Source organism: Dipodomys ordii, unplaced genomic scaffold, assembly GCF_000151885.1.
Source record: "Dipodomys ordii isolate 6190 unplaced genomic scaffold, Dord_2.0 Scaffold76, whole genome shotgun sequence".
In the NCBI taxonomy this organism is placed as follows: domain Eukaryota; kingdom Metazoa; phylum Chordata; class Mammalia; order Rodentia; family Heteromyidae; genus Dipodomys; species Dipodomys ordii.
The window spans coordinates 4,700,462-4,723,878 of NW_012267292.1; the positions used below are offsets into that span (position 1 = coordinate 4,700,462).

The 23,417-nt window shown below is 41.7% G+C and overlaps 1 protein-coding gene across 1 annotated transcript in view; it reads left to right on the top strand.

Annotated features, from left to right (window-relative positions):
• Nucleotides 1–17,687, top strand: part of Scrn1 (secernin 1) — a 39,375-nt gene extending 21,688 nt beyond the window's left edge. The window contains exons 4-7 of the mRNA XM_013024409.1: nt 4,531–4,725; nt 8,170–8,335; nt 15,619–15,799; nt 17,335–17,687. Of these exons, the coding sequence (XP_012879863.1) occupies nt 4,531–4,725; nt 8,170–8,335; nt 15,619–15,799; nt 17,335–17,493 (701 nt within the window). The 3' untranslated portion in view covers nt 17,494–17,687. The remainder of the gene's footprint in view (nt 1–4,530; nt 4,726–8,169; nt 8,336–15,618; nt 15,800–17,334) is intronic.
• Nucleotides 17,688–23,417: the final 5,730 nt, after the last annotated feature.

Sequence of the window (23,417 nt, forward strand, 5' to 3'; positions counted from 1 at the left end):
CTTCCGGTTTTCTGGTGGTTTATTGGAGATAGGAGTCTCAAGGTCTCTCCTGCCCTGGCTGGCTTTGAACCGCGATCCTCAGATCTCAGCCTCCTGAGTAGCTAGGATTACAGGCGTGAGCCACTAGCGCCCGGCTGGCACTCTATTTCTTGAGCTGTAACTCCAGTTCTTTTTGTTTTAGTTATTTATTTTTTAAGTTTTTTATTGTCCCTGAACTTTCTATGCTCCAGGCTAGTGCTCTACCGCTTCAGTCACCGCACCACTTCCAGCTGTTTCTTTTTTTAAAATATTATTTTATTGTAAAGATGCTGTATAGAGGGGTTATTGTTACGTGACTAAGGTAACGAGTAAATTTCTTGTCAAGCATTGTTACCTCCTCCTTTGTCTCCCACTAGCTACCCACCCTCCCACCCCCCCCGCCCCCAGCTTTCTGAGTATATTGGAGATAAAGTCTCATGGACTTTCCTACCTGAGCTGGCTTCGAACCATGATCTGGCTTTCAACCTTAGATCTCAGCCTCCTGAGTAGCTAGGATTACAGGTGTGAGCCACTGGGGGCCCAACTTGCTCTAGTTATTTTTGAGATACAGTCTTGCTTTTGTTCAGGCCAGCCTGTACTGTAATCCTCCTGTTGGTGCTATGATGACAGGTACATGTTACTATGGTCAGCTATTGGTTCAACAGGGGCTTCAAGAAGTTTTTGCTCAGGCTAGCCTAGAACTATGATTCCTTGATCTCAGTGTTCCAAGTAGCTAGTAATGCAGGAGTGAGCGACCAGGTATGGCTTAACAGTAAAGAGTTTTGAGGACAGGAAAGATGGAGGGAATACTGGATGAGCACACAGGATTAAACCTAGAGGAACCTCCCCTTGCTGCTAAGGCAGACTCTGTGTGCCGACTCTTCCTGCTAAGGCACATTTCTCACTTCTAGCATCTGTTTCCAGAGGTGAACCTGGAGTCTTTTGAGACAGAATGTAGTAGGGATAGTGACACTTAGGAATCACATTCCTAATATTTCATATATTCACTTTGTTTTCTGAGCTGGACCCAGTTCCAACTTAATAGCAGCTCCATCACCTGAATACTACTCTATTAATTTCCTAAGGGGATGGTGATTCTTCCTTCCTTCATAGTAGGTTACCAAATCCTTGCAATAGGTAGCCACAGATCAGTAGCTGCTTGTACTTAAGAGAGATTGGATCTATATGAGAATTCTTGGATGTCACTTGGGGCTAAGTAGGCCATTTTTCTGTGAGAGAATGGTCCTAGAAAAGCAGAGAATTTGATGATCTACACAAAAGGATTTAATGCTATTTGGCCTTTGCAAAATCTTACTTCTTAAACAGTGTTAAGGAAGAAAATGTTAAAATAGGAGCAGTAGCTTTGATAGCATTCCTTAGCACCTTCATCTTCTTGATGGGATGGGATCTCAGAATGGAGTGAAGGATTTCTTTTTTTTAATTTTTAAATTTTTTATTGTTATTATAAAGATGGTATACATAGGTATTACAGTTCAGGTAAAGAGTACATTCCAGTTTGGACAATGTCACTTGGGTTAAAGGATTTCTAAGAGGACTACATAATTTTGAGAGAAAATTATCTAGTGACACACCTCTTACTTCCTTAGGGCAAGATGGAAAATGCATGGCATGTGTACTGCCATTTTCCTCTTTTGTGCCCCTAGCAGACATGACTCATAGATTACTTCACTATCTCTTGTTGAACCTATTCCTAGTCTGCATATTGTTCTCAAATGTGTTTGCTATGGATTATTATCCAATTAACTAGAAATTATTTTAGGGGTGAAAGCTGTCTGGCACTTGCTTTAGGGTGATTAGAACCAATCTGCCCTAAATTGGGAGCAGATATGTTGCAATAATTGGGAGTCACTGTTGTTTTCTGTTCACCAAGCCCAGAGATTGGAATTCCCTGGATGCTGGTTGATGGGTACATTAAATCCTATGCAGAGTTGTCCACTGAGACAGAAGAACCTAGACTGAGGTATTCTGGCTAGTCTTTGTGACAGCTGTGTCCACATGAGGAAAGGGTGGCTTCTGCTTATATAAGGATGCAGAATAGACTAGCAATGCCATCAGTATCACAAGGAGGTTCTCCACTGTCGTGTGCCTAGCAAATATCCAGCAGGGCCTGTGTTTGCTAGCCTAGCTCTTACAGGTGTTTACAGAACCAAGGTACCTATGTGACCCTTTATGTCTGCAACTTTCCCTTAATTCAGGAGTTTAAAACTCCTTTATCTAAAACCCTCCAAAGATGAAGTCTTTCTCTTGAATGTCTCTCTCAAGTACACTAGTGGTCCACACTTCAAAGCAATCAACTTTTAAGGAGGATCTAGCACTTTTTGATCTATTACTGCATTTCAAAAGCTAATCTTTCTTTCCAAACACAGCTTAATGCGTCTTATCTCCTCAAAATGGATGTTGTCTTTCACTAAACATTTAAATTTTTAAAAATCCCATTTCCTATATGAATCAATTTCCTGTCTTCTGATCCCAGCAGCATGTGATTGATGGCAGTGGGTTTAATGCACCGTGTCCTCTGAATGTTGATTCTTGAAGGCAAATGGCTATCATACATCAGTCCTCTAGGAAAATATCATCTGTGGAATTGTTTACAAGAGCTTTGCCTTTCAAGAACGGATGATGTCTATATCACTTATTTAGGTCCAGACTGCTTGCTTTTATTGTTTACTTCATAATTTTTCTTTTGTGTGCCATCCATGGAAACAAAAAGGCAGGGCAAATGCCACTGTCCTTAGGCCAGGAAAACTTATTTTGGAGGTATAAATCAGTGCAGTTAAGCATCAATCAAACACTGATCCTGCCTCTAGAGTCTGGGTTTCAAACATCAATGATTATTGCACCTGGTACTTTCGGCTCTTTCATTCATTTTTACTTCATTCTCCAATAGTTCGCAAGCTTAACCCTGGTTCCTTGGAGCAGCAACTGTGAACTGCCTTTTGGAGCTAACAGTGATTACTTATTGTTTGCACTCTGGGCAGTATCTTGGAGCTTGAAGGCCAAGTTGTCTTTTGGATTTTTGTATTGTTTGCATATGTTTTAGAGAAGGTGAAGTGAGCTTGCCAGTAGATGGGAAAGATCTGGTCTCACCCTTATTCAGCAAGGCAGAGTGGATTTAGAATGAAATCATTTCTGATTCTAGATTTATTTAAATACAGTTTATTGAGGGGGAGACACAATACTGGGGCTTGAACTAAGGGCCTAGATATTGTCTTTTAGTTTTTTTGTTCAAAGTGGTGCTCTACCACTTGAGCCACAAATTCATTTATAGCTTTTTGCTGGAAAAAGTGCACTTTCCTGGCTGTCTGGCTTTGAACCTTGCTTCTCAGATCCGCGCCTTTTTAAGTAGCTAGGATTATAGGTATGAGCCACTGGTACCTGGCTTACCCTTCTATTTTTGTAAGAAAAATGATACTCCCATAGATTCTTTTCACACACATACACACTTGGAGTGTGTCATGCTTGTGACACAATGTATACTACACTGTTCTGAAATTATTCACAACTATTAACAATATATTCTAAATGTTGAAAACTGAAAAAGTTGAATGAAGAAGCATCTGATTTGTGTGTGTGTGTGTGTGTGTGTGTGTGTGTGTGTGTGTGTGTGCTTGTCCTGGGGCTTGAATTTGGTGTAGGTGCTGGCCCTGAGCTTCTTTTGCTCAAGGCTAGTGCTCTACCACTTGAGCCACAGCTCCATTTCCAGCTGTTTTAGTAGATTAGTGGAGATAAGAGTCTCACAGACTTTCCTGCTTGGGCTGGCCTCTAACCATGATCCTCAACTATCAGCCTCCTGAGTAGTTAGGATTATAAACATGAGCCACTGGCACCTGCCTGATTTGTATTTTGGTGGTGTGAAGTGTCTTTCCAGATGAAAGAGAATCCCAGTGGGAAGGAGGAGGTTGTGGATGCTGCAGAGCTTCTCTGTGGAGGAATCTTAAAGATTTCTAAGTCTTGATAATATTGTACCTTTTTCAAAGAACCTTCCATGTTTCCTTTGAGTACTGTGTTTGGAGTTTCTTTAGTCAGAATGAAAGGTCTGTGTATTTCATTGAGATTATAAATTTGAGATCAGTAAGCTGTTCCTCTTCTAAAATATGATAATGCCTACTTACGACTGGGTAAACATTTTTAGGACATCTATAATGAAGACCAAGGATTGTGTTTCTCTTTTTAAAAATTGAGTAGAGTTGGTCAGTGGTGGCTCATGCCTGTAATCCTAGGCTGAGATCTGAGGATGGCAGGTCAAAGTCAGCCCAGGTAGGAAAGTCCTTGAGGCTCTTATCTCCAATTAACTACCAACCAACCAACAAACAAACATAAAACCCCACAGCCAGAAGTAGAGCTGTGGTGCAAGTGGTAGAGTACTTTGAGCACAAACCCCAGTAACAGTGCCCAGGCCCTGAATTCAAGCCCTAGACTGGTACCAAAAAAAAATCAAATTCTTGATTATGTCTTCGTGAATGCCTTTTCTGACTTTTACACTTTTTGCAGAGGGAGTAAGATGCATCTGCAACCGGCTTTCACTCACCACTAAGATGGATGCAGAGCACCCGGAACTCAGGGCGTACGCTCAGAGTCAAGGCTGGTGGACGGGAGAGGATGAGTTCAATTTTTCCCAGGTTTTTTCCCCAGCTGATGATCTTCCTGACTGCTGTGCAGGCAAAGATAGCTTAGAAAAACAAGAAGGTGAGTCTCTTCCTTATGACTTTCCTTCTTTTACCCTTTGTCTTGTGACTGTTCTAGGGTACTCGTCTGGGTTTAGAAGGGTGAATAGACAAGTTGTATAGACATTAGACCTTGTATATAAGGATCAACTTGTACCAATAGTCTGTGATAGGCAGGCAGGCAGACAACTTGTATCTATTTTTGTATGATTCTTTCTCCTTCATGAAGGTTTCTTATTTCTACTGGTGTCATTTCTCCATTGGACATGAATGTCATTATGTTGCTTTTATGATACTTACTGAAATCCTTCTTATATCTCAATATATATATACATATATATACATATATATATATACATATATATACAGACTTATTATCTGCCTTATTATTATACTTTCCTCTTTCCCAGCCCCATTAGCCTGCTGAGTCTTGAAGGTGGAGATATCTCTTATTCATTTGAGGAATCTCTTTTATAATGCTAGTAGAGTCCCTTGTGTATTGAACACCTTTGTTGAGTTGACTAGTTGTATTGAATTGTGTTCACAAACTTTCTTTCTGCTAGCCATCTACTGACTTAATCAGAATCCATATTTATGTTAATGTGTTGGCTAGATATCTTATTATTGTTGTGCCTGAGTGGAAATCTTTCCAAAAAGCAATGATGATCAAGATTTTATATTTACTGATTGTGTAGGTATTTTGTAAGCCAACCCTGATCGTTTAAAATCGGTGTTAGCAAATGATGTCCAACAACAGCTACTTGTTTTGTAAGCAAAATTCTGTTAGTTTTTCATCACCATGTCAAAAATATGTGAAAGAAACAATTTATAAGGAGGAAAAGTTCATTTTGGCATGTGGTTTCAGTCAATAGATGATTGGCTCTCTTGCATCGAGGAATGTGGCAACACAGTAGATCATGGTGGAGGGAACTGTTCTCACAGCCACCAAGAGGCAAATAGAGAGATAGCAAGAGGCCAAGGTCACCAAATTCCCTTCAAAAGCCCACCCTCAATAACCTACCTTCCACTAGGGCCAACTTCCTAAAGGTAATACCACCCACTACCAACCATTCAACTCATGGATGTTTGGAGGACATTAAATATTCAAACCATGGAGCACACTCCATGTGCATAAACTATACGCTTTGTATAGTTTAGGACTGCCTTTCTGCTGCCATGGTAGAATTGAGCAGAGGCAACAGGGACCTGGGAATGGAGACCAAAGTCTACATTGTTCTTGGAGTAACACAGATTATAAGCCTAACACATTTTCTTCTACTTGATCCTTTAAGAACAAGTTTCTTAGCCCTTTATCTAGTGTGTCACTCTGATTTTTTTTTTCTGTAGAACTTAAGTAAGAGTGAATAAAGTATTAATATTTAAATGTGGGCCTCAGAAAAACTTCAGTGTTTCAAATTGAAATAGATCTAGTTGATGAAAGTAATTAAATATTTATCATGAAACATCAATGCTAAATATGATAAAACCCCATGTAGCTGTTAGTTCATGGGACAGAGGATGGAAGACTCGTTACAAAAGAATACTTAGTTGGCAGGGGAGATACCATCATCATGAAGGTGATTTTCCCAGGGTGAGGCTTTATCCATTGCACTCCACATGTGCTGACTCCTGTGATTTCCCCAAATGTGGGAAACTCGACTGCAAAATTTGTGGTAGTGGGGGACTGCGTTCGTGCTCTCTCTTTAAAAAAAAAGAAAAAGAAAACGCTGGAAGATGCTACCTCTAAAATCTAGACTGGGAAACTGTACAGGAAAAAAACAATCCATAAGGTGAAAGTAACATTCAAGGAGAAAATATGGACAGATATTAAAACATTTAAGAGATATTGTCAACCTATTGGTAATAGGTTCTGATTCAGATCACTATAGTAATTTAAGAGTAAGTAAGGAAATTTGAACAGTCGATAGTTGAAGAAATCCAAGACACTTGATAGTTCAGATGTGAAATGATGTAAATAGAGATTTGCAAAGATGATGTTCATTGTGTTAACAAATCCCTCCCTGTAGAAACATGTTAAGGAGTGATTTTTGTGGCTGTTTGTGTGTTTCTGATAATACTGGGGCTTGAATTTGTGCTTACCTAGACAGATGCTGCAGTACTTGAGTTACTCTACCAGCTCCCTTTTAAATTGATTATTCTTTTTTTTTTTTGTCGGTCAAGGGGCCTGAACTCTAGGCTTGGGTGCCGTCCCTCAGCTCTTCAGCTCAAGGCTAGCACTCTACCACTTGAGCTATAGTGCCACTTCAGCTTTTTCTGCTTATGTGGTGCTGAAGAATCGAAGCCAGGGCCTCACGCATACAAGGCAAGCGCTGTACCACTGAGCCATCTTCCAAGCTCCTTAAATTGATTATTTTTGATATAGTTTCCCACTTTATGCCCCAGCTGAGTTGGGCTGAGATCCTATTATTTGTGTTTCCCTGTATTGCTGGGAATGGCAGTTTCAAGCCTCTGAGCCCAGAGGTTGGTTGAGATGAAGTCTTGTGGACTTTTTTATTTCTAGGATGGCCTAGAACATTGATCTCCAAGCTCTGCCTTCCAAGTAGCTAAGATTACAGTATTACTGTACCCAGCACGTTTGTTTTTTGAGGTGGATTTTCCTATGTAGCCCAGACTAACCTTGAGCTTGAAGTTCTCCAGACTCAGCCTCCAGTGGGTGGCGATTGCAGTCAGCAACTACACTTGGCTGAGTAGTTTAAAGAATTATAGCCAGAGGAGAACATGAATAGGATCCTGTGTAGTAAAATGATTGTTTATCCATTCATCTGAACTCAGCCAATAGGTCTAAAGGCACAGAATATACTGAAGGACTCTCTTTCTTTCTAAATGTGTGTGTGTGTGTGTGTGTGTGTGTGTGTGTGTGTGTGTATGTGTGTGTATTTTACTACAGAGAAGTTATTCTACTAATATTATATTCAGGGAACAATAGTGTATGAGAGAGAGAAAGGGAGAGAAAGTACATGCTGTAGATTGCACTTGCTTTTTTTAAATGAATGTTCTATTGTTATTGCCTTAGTATAGTTAAATATTGTAACAAAGACCCTCAATATGGCTTTAAAAATGGAAGTTATTCCATTCTCAGGTTATTGTGTGCAGGTATCTGGACAGTTTGGGACTGGGTTTACTCTGCCTCAACACAGGGCCTGCATTTGTGGTCCACGTTTTGGTGTCTTCCAGACAGCTGGAAGGGAGAAAAGTGAAGGAAAAGAATGTGGATGTGACCACAAAGTCACATATACCATTTCTGCTTACCTTAAACTTTATCACATGGCCTTAGTTACAAGGGAGGCTGGGAAATATATCCTGTAGTGAGTAATTATATTCCCAGTAATCATTTCATGGGGAGTTATCAGTGAAAAGAGAAACAAGAGAATGGGTTTTGGTTAGCAGCCTGCCACCATTGCTACATTTTCTCTTCCCATCTCTTCTGTTTCTTTTATTTTCTCAGAAAGCATCACTGCACAGACGATGATTAACATCTTACGAGACAAAGCCAGTGGAATCTGCATAGATTCTGACTCTTTCCTCACCACGGCCAGTATAGTATCTGTCCTGCCACAGAGAAAAAGCTCGCCATGCATTCACTACTTCACTGGGACCCCAGATCCTTCCAGGTTTGTTTAAGACAAGGTTGTGAAGGTAAAAAAAAAAGTGCACTACCCTTGATATCTCATTTTTAGCAAGTGTATGTTAAGTTCGTGGCTGGGAACTCCCTTTGGACAGCAAGGTCACATTTTTCAGTGGGTCACAACATGGCAATGAAGCACAAGCAGCTTTGCCTAGATGAGGTGCTTAACTGTAGTTACATAGTATTTATCATAGTCATGGAATCTAACTGCTTTAAATTCATCACATGGCTGTTAGGTATATGTAATGAATGTATCCACAGTGTAATATAGCTGTGGATACAAAAATGAAAAAAAAAAAACCCACGGTGAGAAAGAGGGATAAAAGAACTCCCAAGATTTACCAGAATACCAATTCCTATGAGTTAATGGATAAAACAATCTAGCAAGTGTACTGCCACTTCCTTAAGGGAGTTGCTTTCTTCCCACATGCTTCAACAAAGAAGCAATATTGTGCAGATTGAGAACCCAAGCTCTAGTCAGATGCCAGTGGCTCATGCCTATAATCCTACTTAGAAGGCTGAGATATGAGGATTGTGGTTCAAAGCTAGCTCGGGCAGGAAAGTTCATGGGACTTATCTCCAATTAATTACCAAAAAACCAGAGGTGGAGGTGTGGCTCAAGTAGTGAGTGCTAACCTTGAGTTAAAAGCTCAGGGACAGTGCCTATGCTCCAAGTTCAAGCAACCGTACCAGGAAAAAAAAATCTCTAGAATGAACAGCCAGGATTCTGAATCTTAACTCTGCTATCCAGTAGCTGAATAAGTTACTAAACTTCTGTAAGCTTCAGCTTCTGTAACTGTGCAGTGGGCATAACACCTGCACCTACATCTATATGCTTGTTGGGAGGATCAAATGATATGAATACATTATTTATGAATAATGATGTCATAATGAATACCAATTATTTATGAAGACCAGCTCTGATCTGCCAGCCAGATAGCATCCCCTCTCCCTGGCAACATCTACAGGTCACATCATCAGTAACTTAGAAATGATCATCCAGTGGTTTCTAAATATGTTGGAGGGGGAAATTTTTGAAAAATACAGATACCTTGACCCAAACGTAATGTATCAGAATCTTCAAAGTGGACCTCATAATCTTTCAGGTAAGTCTATCTGATCCTCAGCATGAATAGCCCCGGAAGAAACTCTGTTCCAGTAGGTTCTTTGGTGATTTTTAGGTATTTCTAATATCTGAAAACTTGACATTGTTGGAATATCAGCTGTTAACCCTTTGAATCTACTATCAAAGCATCTGTTGTTATTAAATTTCATTCCTTTAGTGATCAAACATCTTCTCTTACAGTTTCAAGAATATAAGCCTGATTGTGTCTAGTTAGGGGACTCTCTCTCTCTCTCTCCTCCTCTTTCCCTCCCTTCCTTTCCATCCCTCTTTCCTTCTTTCTTCCTTTCTCTTTCATGACTGGTGCTCTACCATGTGAACCACATAACTCTTCTTCCAACTTTTTGTTGGTTAATTGGAGATAATTAATTTGTCTGCCTGAGAGGGCTTCAATTCATGATCCTCAGATCTCAGCCTCTTGAGTGGCTGTGACTTTTTATAGCCTGTGACTTTTTCTGTTTTTTTTTTTTTTTTGTTGGTTGTGGGGTCTGGGCGCTGTCCCTCAGCTCTTCAGCTCAAGGCTAGCACTCTACCACTTGAGCCGCAGTACCACTTCTGGATTTTTCTGCTTATGCAGTGCTAAGGACTTGAACCCAGGGCTTCATGCATGCAAGGCAAGCACTCTACCACTGAGCCACCTTCCCAGCCCAACTTTTTCTGTGTTTAGGGACTTTTTTTTTTAAATTCTGGGCCTGGGATTGAACTCAGAGTCTGAGTGCTGTACATTTTTTGTGCTCAAGGCTAGCACTCTATCCCTGGAGCTACTTCTGGCCTTTTGTATGTAAGTAGAGAAAAGAATCATTTGGAATTTCTGGCTGTGGCTGGCTTTGAATCATGATCTTTAGATCTTAGCCACCTTGAGTTGTTAGGATTATTATGAGCCATGGGCACCCAGCTGTTTTTTAAATTTTTTAAAAAGTATATTTTATTATTCTTTAGTAATTGTACAAATAAGTTACCATTCAACAAATCAGTTTATAAGTATAATGCATCTTAGTCAAGAACAAATCCATACACTTCACCCTCATTTTTTAAATACTGCTGAAATTGATATATCCTTCTAATAAGATCTGAATATTGAACACATGGTTAAAACTATTCTTACATTTTTTATTTCATGTAAACACTAAGTAACTGCTGCATACCAGTATCATGCTAGTTGAGTATTAGAGGTGAGATGTGTACAAGAGGTTGTAGATAAGGTCATAGAAAGAAAAACTTTACACAGGAAGGGTCTCCAAGCCCTAGGCATTATGGGAAGAGTGGGAACTTGCTAGGTACAAAAATCCAGAATTAATATTCTGGACAGAAAAATGACATGTGTCAGTAATGCTCAGAGGCATGAAGTAGCATGGCACAAGGTTATTACAGGGGTGCATCCTCTAATTGGTAAGGCCGGTAATGAGATTCTGGTCTCACTTCCTTCCATCATCTTTCTACTCTCATGCAGTCCCTCTGCTAACCCTTCACAGTGAACCTGAGTCAAGCAGCCATTTTCCTGGCAACCTCTCTCGATGCTCTTACGTGTTGATTTCACCTGCTTTTTCTTGGTATCGACCCTCCAGTTCCAAACCCTGGGTTCCATGGCTGTAACTTCCACTCATGTTTTGCTCTACCAGATTTGAGGCTCCTCTTCCCCTTGGTATCCTGGCCTCTCCCTTGATGAGCCTAGCTTGTTTCCCTAGTCTGATGTCTTGGTAGGATTGTATGAGGATTCTGCTGACCTACAGGGGTACAGAGGGGCTTTGAGAGTTCTGTTTTGAGGCATCTGTAATAGTCTGCTAAGGGATTTGGACATGGCTCTTTATGAAACCTTTCAAGGAGTAGAGTGAGCCAAATCTCCTTTGACTCTGTGGTCGCCAGTACCTGCTCTGGTTAGGATAAAGGCTTCATAATACCAGATCACTCATCTAAAAGAATTTTGTATCCCAGGCTGAAGTACAGGGCTTAATTCAATTTTATAAATGTGTTAAGAAGTAGTCTTCTGATAGTTAAACTTGAAAATTTCAAGTAATTTTAAAAGAAAATTATTCATGGTTAAAATAATTGAAAAGACCTTGTAGGAGATTAAGTCCCTTCTGGAAGACATTTATCTTTATCTTCCATGATTAAATGGGCTTCTCTCCCACTGTGACTATAAAGCTGTCACAGGTTATTTTTCTTCTTATTCAACATTTCAATGTTTCTCTGTAATTGGGCATGTTCAACATTTTTTATTTCGTCAGTAGGAAGCATAATTACTGGCTCTTAAGAGATTTTTTTAGGTAGTGAAATTAAGATCTTAGCTTGTTTCTGCTAGTGCTAAAAAATTAGGTGGTTTTCCTATTAGGAGAATAGTTTCAGAGCACTTCCAACCATTTTCAGCTTTGGTTATGAGCAAAAAGTAGGACTGATTTGCCCCTTCCAGTTGATATGATGACCAAAGGACTTCACCATACTTATATCCTATCTCCTTCACCACATCACTGTCCTGTGTATGCAGACACATTACTTACAGATCTTCTTGAAATGGCTTACTCCCACATCCACACCTTCCTTTTTCTCTGTTGTTTCTCCCTCTCTCCTACTATGTACCAGGTACCATGTAAGCTTGAGAGTTGGGAGAAGCTGCAAACTACAGAGTTTGAATGACTGAGGGAAAAGCAAAAGTCTTTTAAACTGATCAAAGAGGCATATTCCATCATACTAGTATCATGCTGAGTCTCATTGGTACCTCAGTCCTTGGTATAGTGACACTAGTCACCTTCAGTAAACTGGTTCTGATCTTGGGAAAACATTTTCTGGGAATCAGTACTTGTTAAAGTTTTGCTTATGTGAAGAATGGGTGAATGAGAGAATATCTGAGCAGTACCTTAGTGTTTTGAGACAGTATAAAATGTAGATTTTTAGGGATTGGTGGAACCAAAGAGAATTTTGTGTCTTCCTCTGTCCAGCTCCATGGACTGTGATGTTATTGTTGTTTTCAAATGGGCCACATAGGGTCTTTACACCACAACAACTGATGAGCATCATAAAGCTGGGTGAATTTTGTTTTGTTTTTTTTTCAGAGTGATAATTATTAGACCAGCACTGCCCTGAGAGGCCCTCACATATATGAAACTACGAATATTCAAGGTACAGGGTAGATCAACCAAAAGGGGGAATATTAAGTATACAAAGTTTTAGGAAAATGGGGTGATGATTAGTGGCAACGTGTTCAAGAGAGACAAGGAACTTTATTTCTCTCTTTGTTCCTTCTCTCCCTCTCTCCCTGTCCTCCTTACCTTTCCCTCCCTCTCGAATTTTGGCTTCCTTTTCTTCTTCCAGTGTACTAGACTTGGGAGATTAAATTGGATTGCCCAAGACTATACAATCTGGATAATTCCAATGATCTCCACAGATGACACCTGCTTTTCCCTGGAAGAAGCATGGGGGGTGGGCACTGTTCAACATAACTTTTACAGCCTTTGGGGCTATCTAGGGTGCAGTCTGCACATTTGTAAGTACAATGCGGGGCCTGGGAATTAGGATACCTTCTCCTTGAGTTTCATTCCACGTTTTTCTAGTACAGTCTCTCTCCATTCTCCACTTTAGGATTTCAAAAGCCTCCCGAACACCTAGATTTAGCCCTAACCCCTCAGGTTGTTCTATGCTCCAAAAGTACTGGTTTTCTTTCTTCCTAAGGTTCCAACTGTTTTCACAAAAGAGTTTTGTTCTCAACCCCATGTGACTTTTGACAGGGCAGTTAAGATGACATTGCCCTCGTAAATCTGGAATGATCCACAGATGAACCACTTAGAAGGTCATCTCAGGTCGGAGTGGATGTGGAGACCCCATGTCCCACAGATCCCCTCTCCAGCTCTAGCTCAGCTCTGTCTTGGAGAGAGCCATGCTGTCACTGGTCCTATCCAGCGCAGAGCTCTAGAGCTGAGAATGTATAGATTGAGCAGGCCCAAGTCCGCAGGGCTTGCCCTTCCTGATCCCTGTCCCACCGAAGATTCTCTATACCAGCCAAGGAGCCTACAAAGCCATTGTCTGATGACAGTGGCAGGTTGTATCCTACCCTTTCAGGAATCCCTCAGTGCTGTCTAGCCCCTCAGACTAGGGTGTTTGCTATTGGAAATATGGCTATATTATCAGAGAGCAGAAGGACTCAGAGACAGGTGGTCTGGATGCAATCTCTGTGCTGGACACAGGATGCACCTTTCTTTCTTTCTCTATTTCCTTTTCTCGCGCGTCTAGTTTCTCTTCCTTTCCCTTCCCAGGTAATCTAAATCAGCTTAGACATTTTGAAGTAGGAGGGAAAAAGAAGGATTTGTTTCTCAGAGGCTGTGGGAAGTGAGAAGTATGTGTTCTTCCTTAGGTCTTGGGGAAACCTTCCTTTGATGATGGCTGGCAGAGTAAAGGGGGCATGGGATGGCCCAACCTGGCACACCTTGTACTCCCATATGTAAGAGATCTCTATCTATCTATGCCTATGCATATATGTAATCTGTAGAAAATAGTAGAGTCTTTATGCATCTATATTCTACCAGTGTAGGGATCTCACTACCTTTGACATTCAGGTCATATTACTGTGGACCTCAGCTTAGCATGCTATGGCCAATGTCTTTTTTCTTTCAAGACCTCTTTCCCATAGCGGAGTCAGATAATTAATCTACGTGTTGCTTCTTATTAGCACCGTCCATGACAGTGCTCCTCGGATGTGGATGGTACGATTGCCTGGGGTCTTGTTAAGAAATGCAGACTCTGATTCATCAGGATGGAGCAGGGCCCGATGTCCCCAGGGCTGCTGATGTTGCAAGTCCAATGACACAGCTGGGTTGCTAGGGCGACTGCTTTCTAATCCTTTTAAGATCTTGGAAATCGTTCTGTGACGCGTTGGCAACGAAGCCATGGCTGCCTCAAGCTCCGCCTACCTCAGGGATGAGAAGGAAACATCCCAGCTCACCTTTAACCGTCCTGAGTCTCCTCGGAATGTGCCATGCTGTACCCATTAAGCAAAGAAAGAAATGTCCAAATAGAACAAAGGGATGATCACACCAAGCGTGCGAGGGTCTTCCGCTCTTGTCATTATTGCGGGCGCTGCCTGAGGTGTGGCTGATAGCAGGTGGGCCTGCCTGGAGTGCCTTTCCTGCACCACCACTACCTCCTCTGGATACAGAGGGGGAGGATCAGCTTCTCTCCCCAGTGGGCACACCCCACTCACTCTATATGCATGACTTGTGTGGGGGAAGCGGTTGGTCCTGGGGGCTTGTACTCAGGGCCTCGGCACTGTCTCTGAGCTTCTTTTGCTCAAGGCTAGTGCTCTACCTCTTGTGCCACAGCTCCACTTCCAGATTTTTTTTTCTTTTGGTAACTTATTGGACATTAGAGTCTCATGGACTTTCCTGCGCAAGCTGCAATCCTCAGATCTCAGCCTTCTGAGTAGCTAGGATTAGAGGTATGAGCCACTGGCACCTGGCTGCATGACTCTTTTGGAGTGTGTGTGTGTGTGTGTGTGTGCTTACCCAAGTACATGCATGCATATAAGCCTGCATACACCATTTCCCCTAAGGCATACCCATCCTGCCAGCAGAACTGAGTCAATGAGTTTGGTACTTCCATCCCCTGCTGTGAGCAGCACTAGCTTACTTATAGAACCAGACTCTGTTTCTCACACTTGTCCATTTTGGGGCTTCTGGGATCCTTTGCTGCCATGCGTCTTAATCTGCTCTCCTTGAGTCCATGCAAGAGATTACAATTTTTTCAATAATGTAGTACTTCAGAAGCAAACCCACAAAATCCTCCCTTTCCAGAAATGGTATGTGAAAACCTTTTAAAACCCAGATAGCTATAGTTGATGGCAATGCTTTAAAGATTCTTGTCCCAGAATACTGCACATTTAATTGCCTTACTTTATACAACTAAAAGGATCCTCTCCTGTGGTATTCCCAGAACAGAGAAAATCTATTTTGCTGTCTCCTTGTAAGTAGAACATGTTTCAGCTTGTACATGGATGGTAGCTACCAAAACAAGTAGTTGTATCTCTCTTGGCTAGTCTCTTAGCTACTCACTGCTAACTCTAAGTTGGCTCAGGAAGTGTGTGTGCCGAATAAAAGGACAATTGCTTGCGTGTTCTTAGTCTCAAGCTCTATGTGGCTGAAGCAGCTGTCCTTTCTCTCCAGGTCCATTTTCAAGCCTTTCATCTTTGTTGATGATGTGAAACTTGTTCCCAAAGCACAGTCTCCCTGTTTTGGGGACGATGATCCTGCCAAAAAGGAGCCTCGGTTCCAGGAGAAACCAGATCGCCGGCATGAGCTGTATAAGGCCCATGAATGGGCACGTGCTGTCATCGAAAGTGACCAGGTGAGTCTGGGTGGGGGCCAGGGAAGGGACTAAGTCAACAAGAAAGGAACATGGAAGCAGCTATCAAATTCCTTCCTCTCTGACCCCACCAGTCTCCCAGAAAGTCAGATTTCAAGACCTTTTCTAGAATGCTGCTGTTCCTACTCAGTATCTTGAAACCAAATAAAACAAAGACTCCAAAAGACTAAAAATGTCAGTCAGTGGGTCTTATCTTGGTATCTTGGGAGTATGAGAATGTACAGGCAGAAAGGGATATATATATATATATATATATATATATATATATATATATATATATGTATATATATGTATGTATATATATACACACATACATATACATCTATATTTGGCTGGTCCTGGGACTTGAATTCAAAGCCTAGGTGCTGTCCCAGAGCTTCTTTCGCTCAAGGCTGTGCTCTAGTATTTCAGCTACAGCTCTAATTCTGGTGTTTTGGTGGTTAATTGGAGATAAGGATATCACAAACTTACTTGTCTGGGCTGGCTGTCCGTGCCTGGCAGAGGTTGGAAGTTTGGAGCTTTAGAAATGACTGGGGGGTGGGCGTGGGAGGGAATGTAGTTGAGGAGGTGGGAGGGAAGAGAGGGTAGGGGAAAAACAAAGGAGGAGGCAACAATGCTTGATAAGAAATGTACTCATTACCTGGCTCATGTAATTGTAACCCCTATGTACAGTATTTTCACAATAAAAAAACTTATTAAAAAAGAAATGACTCTTCCTTTGAGTGAAGGAGCAGTAGGAAGTGGTTGACAGATGGGAGAGCATCTTCTCAGTTCTGGGCCAAATTGGGCAAATGAAAGCTTTCGCGGTGGTGAACCATACATGAGTGAGTCCCACTTGGAAGACGAAGTCTTTCCATCTCAGAAAGAGTGACTTAAAATAGACATGGCATAGTTCATTCAGCGAGCTATTTATTCCTCCAATAAATGCCTTTTGAGAATGTTCACAGTGTCCTAGTCATCGGAAGGCAGCAGTGAGCTCAGTTCTTGCTTTCTAGATTTTATGATCTAGTGAGGAACGCAGCCATATAGGACAGCGGTCACCTGATGGAGCCTGGTGACCCTATTGGGGTAAAGGCATTGAACCATGGAGGTTCCAGAGGAAAGGTCTGCCAGCAAGGAATGAAGGTAGACACAAGATGACCCAACATTGAGACAGGGAAGGGCCTTCCAAAGGGCAGAGTCACCTGTATCGCAACAGGCTGGAGGAATACAGTTCACTCATGGCTGGAAAGGAGGGATATGCCTGACAGGAGGTCAGCTAAGAAAGACCTTGGTGTTATCAAAGCCTTCACTGAGTGCACTCAGTTCATTCAGGAGTCTGAATTTTTTTCCTTGAACAACGGGGAACTGTGTAAGTGTTCTGAGCAGGCCAGTTCTAGAACCGTGTTGGTGGCAGCTGTGTGGGCAGTGGACAGGTCTGTGTACAGGAAATCAGCTGGATTCCCAGCGCTGTCAGTATCTTCTACTGCAACCTCTATGGCTTTGCTCACGTGTGAAGCTGCTGTGTCTTTCTTTAGGAGCAGGGCCGCACACTGAGGAAGACCATGCTGGAGTTGGAAAAGCAAGGTCTGGAAGCCATGGAAGAAATCCTGAGCAGCCCCGACCCTCCAGACTCTGCTGAGATGGCGGACCTTTTCTATGACTGTGTTGACACGGAGATTAAGTTCTTTAAGTGAAGTAAGCAGCTCTTCTCTCTTCTTATTTAACATGCCCCATTTGACTAAATGACCAGCAAAACAAATCACTCTTCTGTGTGAGCAAAATGAGAAAAAGATGTGGCCTCTTGTTCTGAAGCCAGATCAAGCTGATCCCGTGTGTCTCCAAACATCCTCTTTGCTGCATATTTGTCCCCTTCCTTTGCTAAGTAACATGTATCTCCATCGCCTGTCATTCTGTGGCATGATGAATTATGGGTTTGAAGTTGCTCTTCTTGTATTTCAGTCACAGTGGGCACATTAGCCTCTTTCAAGGATGCTAGAGTTCATCGAACCTGGAAAGACGTGCTTTGCAAGGCCGAGTCTGTAAGGAAAGTAAGACCTTTTGAAAGTTTAGTCTTTTTCTTGGTACTTGTTTCTTCTAGTACAAAAGGTGTTTGTTTGCATAAGGGGCTCTGTGTGTGTGTCAGGGAGAGCTCCCAGTTTCCCTTTGCTGGAGCACGGGCCTATATATAGAGGATGGTGTCTACAGGTGTGTCCTGGGGAACAAAGCGGGTCCTTCTGCAGTTCTGGCTCCAGTCCAGTGCTGAAACCCCGAAGGACTTGTCTTCACCAGCTGTGTCCATGTGCACTGGACCCCAACCTGGCTCCACATGCACAAGAGCTGGGTATTGGTATTAGCTGGAAACGACTCATCTTCACAGTCTCCCAAATCACCATGTTTTACCCCCAAAGGGCAACTGATTTCCCTACACAGCACAGAGCTGCTGCCTGGATGCAGCCTTGTTTAGAAGTGATTCCAGATCGATTTGTGGCCTAGTTCCACCCTCCACAGCTGTCACTTGCAGCTAATAAGGGAAACAAACAAACAACCCCCCCCCTTACGTACTTAGGTCTCTATTCGAGTAGCTAGAATCTTAGTGGTCTCTACTTTTCCAACTTTATCATTCACCATCACTACTCTGACTCACAAAGAGAGCATAGGAAAGCAAACAAGGAAGACCAAGTGTGCTTAGCCCTGGGAAGACAGAGGGCAAGCAGGCGACAGATGGTTGAAGGAGCGTTTCTCAGCAGGATGATAGCTCAGCCTCAGGCCTTCTGCTCTTGTTTTGCATTCCACAGATTGGTGTGTAAAGCAGCTGATTTCCTTGGCCATCCCCATATTATCCTCATATCCCACCTTGTCCAGCTTGCGCCTGCAGACAGCCACAAGCAGGTGCCTGAAGTGGCTGGAAGGAGAGTTGGGTGTTTACCTCCATCTGTTGAAACGCTAGGTCACTTTTAAGCTGGCAAGAGACAGGCAAAGAATGACCAATAGAAATTTATGAGCACCTAGCAGAAGCCTGCCATTGAGCCTAATTATGCTCATCCATGGCAGGACACTGCACATGGAAACACTTTAGTAGTCTCCAAAACGACCCAGGGTGAGTGACTGTCTAACCTAAAAGATAGCAGCAGTGCAGGTAGCAACAACCCAGCCTCAGATAGGAACATTGAAGATCAAGGGTTTTACCTGAATATCTTCTTTTTAATTTTTTTCCTACCAACCCTATTTGAAGAGTGATTGTAGGGGGGGTATAGGTATGAGCTTTTTGCTCAGTAGTTTTGTAACCATAAACAGTGAGAAATGGGGACAATACTTCAGCTGGAAGTTCATTGCTATTCAAAGTGATGGCTAATTATTGCTGAGTGCTTTTGACAGATTTCCCTGGGCTTCCTCTTCTGTTGAATTGAAGGTTTCAGGCGCAGCGGCCATGCTGACTATCTACAGTAGTAGCTAAGGTTGGATGACTGAGGTTTAAGGAGGATGTAGGAGACCCTGTTTCCTCATAAGCTCGTCTGCTGAGCTATTTTAAACAACTCGATACAGAACACCATTGTGAGATCCCACTGTGTGGTCCAACCTCCACCTGTTTGGGAAACATTTCATATATAACACATCCAGAGAGCTAAGGAGAGTCAGCGTTTGCTGAGAAGTCTAGTGAGAATAAATTACAGAAGTCTTCTTTCGTCACTGTGGGAAAGGTGACAGATATAGTTCCAACTGCCTAGTTGTATGGTAGGAAACACAATTACTACTTCTGATGCTGGACATTGACCTTAGTCAAACCTGGCAGAGAAAGGTCAATCTTGAGAGTTGTCTTGGCTGACACTGTACATCATAACTGTGCTGTCTCAGCATGAACACTAGAGGGCAGAGTGGCCCTCCATGACAGCCTAGCATGATTTCTGAGCCCCATTTCTCCCATTAGGAAATATAAGTGGCCTGCATACCTCAGATAACGGCAGTGGACAAGTTCTTTGTGCATTGGAATAAATAGAGAAAGGCAAGAAGAGGGCTAGGAATCTGCTAATGTGGTTGTGTGAGTTTACAATGACTTTATCCACTTAAGAGCTGGAACTATGCTAGATTTCAAATAGACAGTTGTAGGAAGTATTTTGAAATGCTCCCTACAGATTATGTTTTGAAGAAATCTTATCACTTGGATGATTTCTTGACCAAGAATTACTTTTCTGAAGGCAATGTGAGGAAAATAAAGTTCAGGGTTAAATACAAAAATAATGTTCAAAAGTCATTATGTGTAAATAGCTTTCTAGAATACCAATTGTGTGTTTATTAAGATGGGGGTAGGGGTGCCTGTGCATGCTTTGTGCAGAAAGAAGCCATGGACATAAGAGACAGAACTCCCCCCCCTCCCCTTAAAACCTAACCTTAGTCCGTCTAGTAGATGGGATTTACTATAGAGGAAAACAGACTTTATGTTCAAGGGCAGATGCTCTACTTACAATAAATTAGCAAAACAGAAATAGTCATGTTTAGATAGAATAAGAATATGATAAAAATTATGGAGATTCCTTAGTGCCCAACCATGTAAGACCCAGTGCTATTATTAGGAGTCTACTTTACAAACTAACAGGGCAGGCATGTGACTATTAGATCTTAGCAGTAAAGACCCTTTACTGCTGGGTGAGTCAGTAAGTATAAAAAGTAATTTTCAACCAAGCAAATTACTTTTGGTCCTAATCGATGCCATCCCACACCGGTATAGGTGACACATAACTTGGCTAGCAAGGTAGGGCCAATTTGTCTATCATCAAACTACTCACTGAATTCTTGACTGGAGAGCCAGCCATGTTTTGTTGGAAAAATCTTCACCTGTGCTCTCAGCTTTAGGAGAAGGCTCAGGGAGGGGAAAGGGAGTAGACCCATTCTGCTGGACATGCTCCAATGGAAGAGAAGGAGCAGTAGGTCAGCTGTCCCAACATTACGTTATGCTTCCTGTAGGTGTGGGATTTCATTCCACACAGTCCTAAGTTCCTGATCCCCTTCTGTGATGTGTGGCAAATGTGCTTTCTCTAATTGACACCGACCACCCTGAAATGTCATATGCAGAATTTTCATGGGAACATATATGCATATATATATATCTATATATGTATATGCAATCATGTTGTGAGAATTTAAATGTGTTAGCTGGAAAATGTTATTGGCAGGGAATAATGTAAAAGAAAATTATTCTGTTTCCAGTATGTAGTCTTTAACAATCTTTTGTACAAGTATCTACAAACCAGATAGCTTCCCTGTCTTAACGCTTGCCCTTGGGATTGTATTTAAATGCATCAAACATACAATAAAGATACTGAAATGAATGCCTATTGTCCTTTTCTACTGTGTGTTTCATGAGTGCAATCAGGCATCAACCACAACAAAGGAGATGCACACAGGAATGTGTCTTGTTCACTGAAACAGAAATCTCAAACAGTTCAACAGTTTTCTGCATTATGACCAATTTTTGGATAAACTCACTCTTTAAAACTAAACTCAAAAACTACGATAATCAACTCAGACCCATTGGGATATTCATTCTAAAACAACAATACAAAATGAAAAAAAAACCCAAAACAAAAAAACCTCAAATCATAAGCTAGCCATTAAGTGCTAGCTTAACTGGAGACCAGGAAAACCTGGAACCCTTGTGCATTGTTGGTGAGAAGTAAAGTAGTATATCCGCTGTTTACTAATCCTATGGAGGGTGTGAAAAAAATTACACATGGAACTACATACGATTCAACAATTACATGTCTAGGAATATACACAAATTAGTTGAAAACGAGCTAGATACGGATGCACTCAGACCTCCTGGAATGTCCCATTTTCTCATTATTAAGATTTAGACATGAAGTATCTCCTAAAAGGATGATGTGTGGCTCTTGTGCATCTAGACATTGAGAGGTGCTTGGGTCATGAGGGTTCGGATCTGACCAAGAGGCTCATCCACTGTTTGATTCATTATTGAGTGGACTATTGGGAGGCAGAGGAGAGTGTTGGAGGGCAGAGGCTGATTAGAGGAAGTGATGCTGGGGGTCATGTCTTTCATGGGCTAGATCTGGTCCCTAGTTCGTTTCTTTTGGCTTCTGGATGCTTCAGTCAAGCAGCTCTGTTCCACCACACCCTCTCTTCATGTTGTTGTGTCTCATCTCAGGCCACAAACAATGGAGCCGGCCAAGCATAGATAGAAACCTCTGAACTATGAACCAAAAGAAAGTCTTTTTTTAAGTCGTCTTCACAGGTCTTTTGTTACAATGACAAAAAAGATTAACCTATTCCTGGAGTCTACAGCTCTTTCCATGAAGCTATTTCCCCTCATCCCTGGGTGTGTGTGTGGGGGAAGGGGGTGTCTCTCCTCAGCTCAACTCCCTAAAAGGTGCCTCTTTCTGCCAATGGCAGCAACTTTGATTTTTATATCTTATTTTAGCAGACTGTCTTGAATCCTTGCTTTTCTTTCCTATTCACACTGGCCTTTTTGGTCATTCAAGAGCCGATCTGTGCCTCCACAAATGTGGGAAAGCCAGTCATTCCCTTAAGTCATTCATATGCAAAGAAGTTACCTTTAAAATGAGTTTCTAGATGAGGTTTGTTTTTGGAACATCGATAAACCTTCATTGCTGCGCTGACTTTGCTATTAGTAGCAGAGCAAGTGAATGTGGCCAGCACAGCTCAGCAAACATCTAAATGGAACACGTTTGTGACTTAGCATGAAACATACAAACTGGTTGTTCCTCAGTGTGTAGTATGCCTGTGTATCTGCACTGTGATAAGCCAGGTGCACATTCTTTTTTTTTTTTAATTGTGAAAATACCGTACAGAGGGGTTACAATTACATGGGAAGGTGCACATTCTTGTCACCATTTGATAGGCGAGGAAACTGCGGCACAGACTAATTTTTATTTCCAAACTTATAAGAGACAAAGCAGCGATTCAGATCTTTCCAAGTTCTAAGTCAGCTTAAACAGTGGATGAACTTCATCTCCTCTGTATTAGGCTACAGTGTCCACTTAAAACATTATGATGAGGCCCTGAGAACTGACATACAAACTAAATAACTAACCAACTCCCCCCCCCAGGTGTGTGTGTGTGTGTGTGTGCTGTTTCTACTTCACAAAGGAGGCTTTTTTGAGGAGTTTGCTGCATTATGGAGTGGAAATGTGCAGATGTAGGTTGAAAGTTGTTCAGCTTAAACACAACTAAGCAGAATTTATAAGCAATATACTGTCCATACTATAGCTATAAAGCTAATAAATAGCTATCTACTTTCAAAGATGTAGTTGAAAAAGTTTTCTGTTCCTTTGCTTGGCTTTTCCCAAGACTCTTAAGTTAGTCAGCTCAAAAGAGTAAGGCCCTATTTCTAAAACAGTATATTATAGCAAGCATTTTCTTTTGCTTTGGCATTCCTAGAAGTCCTCCTAATCTTTATTACTCAACTTTGATCATTATACAGTATATACATATACCACAACATCATACCATATCCTGTACCCATGTGCACTTGTTACATATCAATTTAAAAATCTAACTTAAATTAGTACTGGTAACTACAAATGGGGTTTTATAAGGAAATGACCAGAAACACTTCCATTTATTCAACTTTATTAGGTACAAAGAA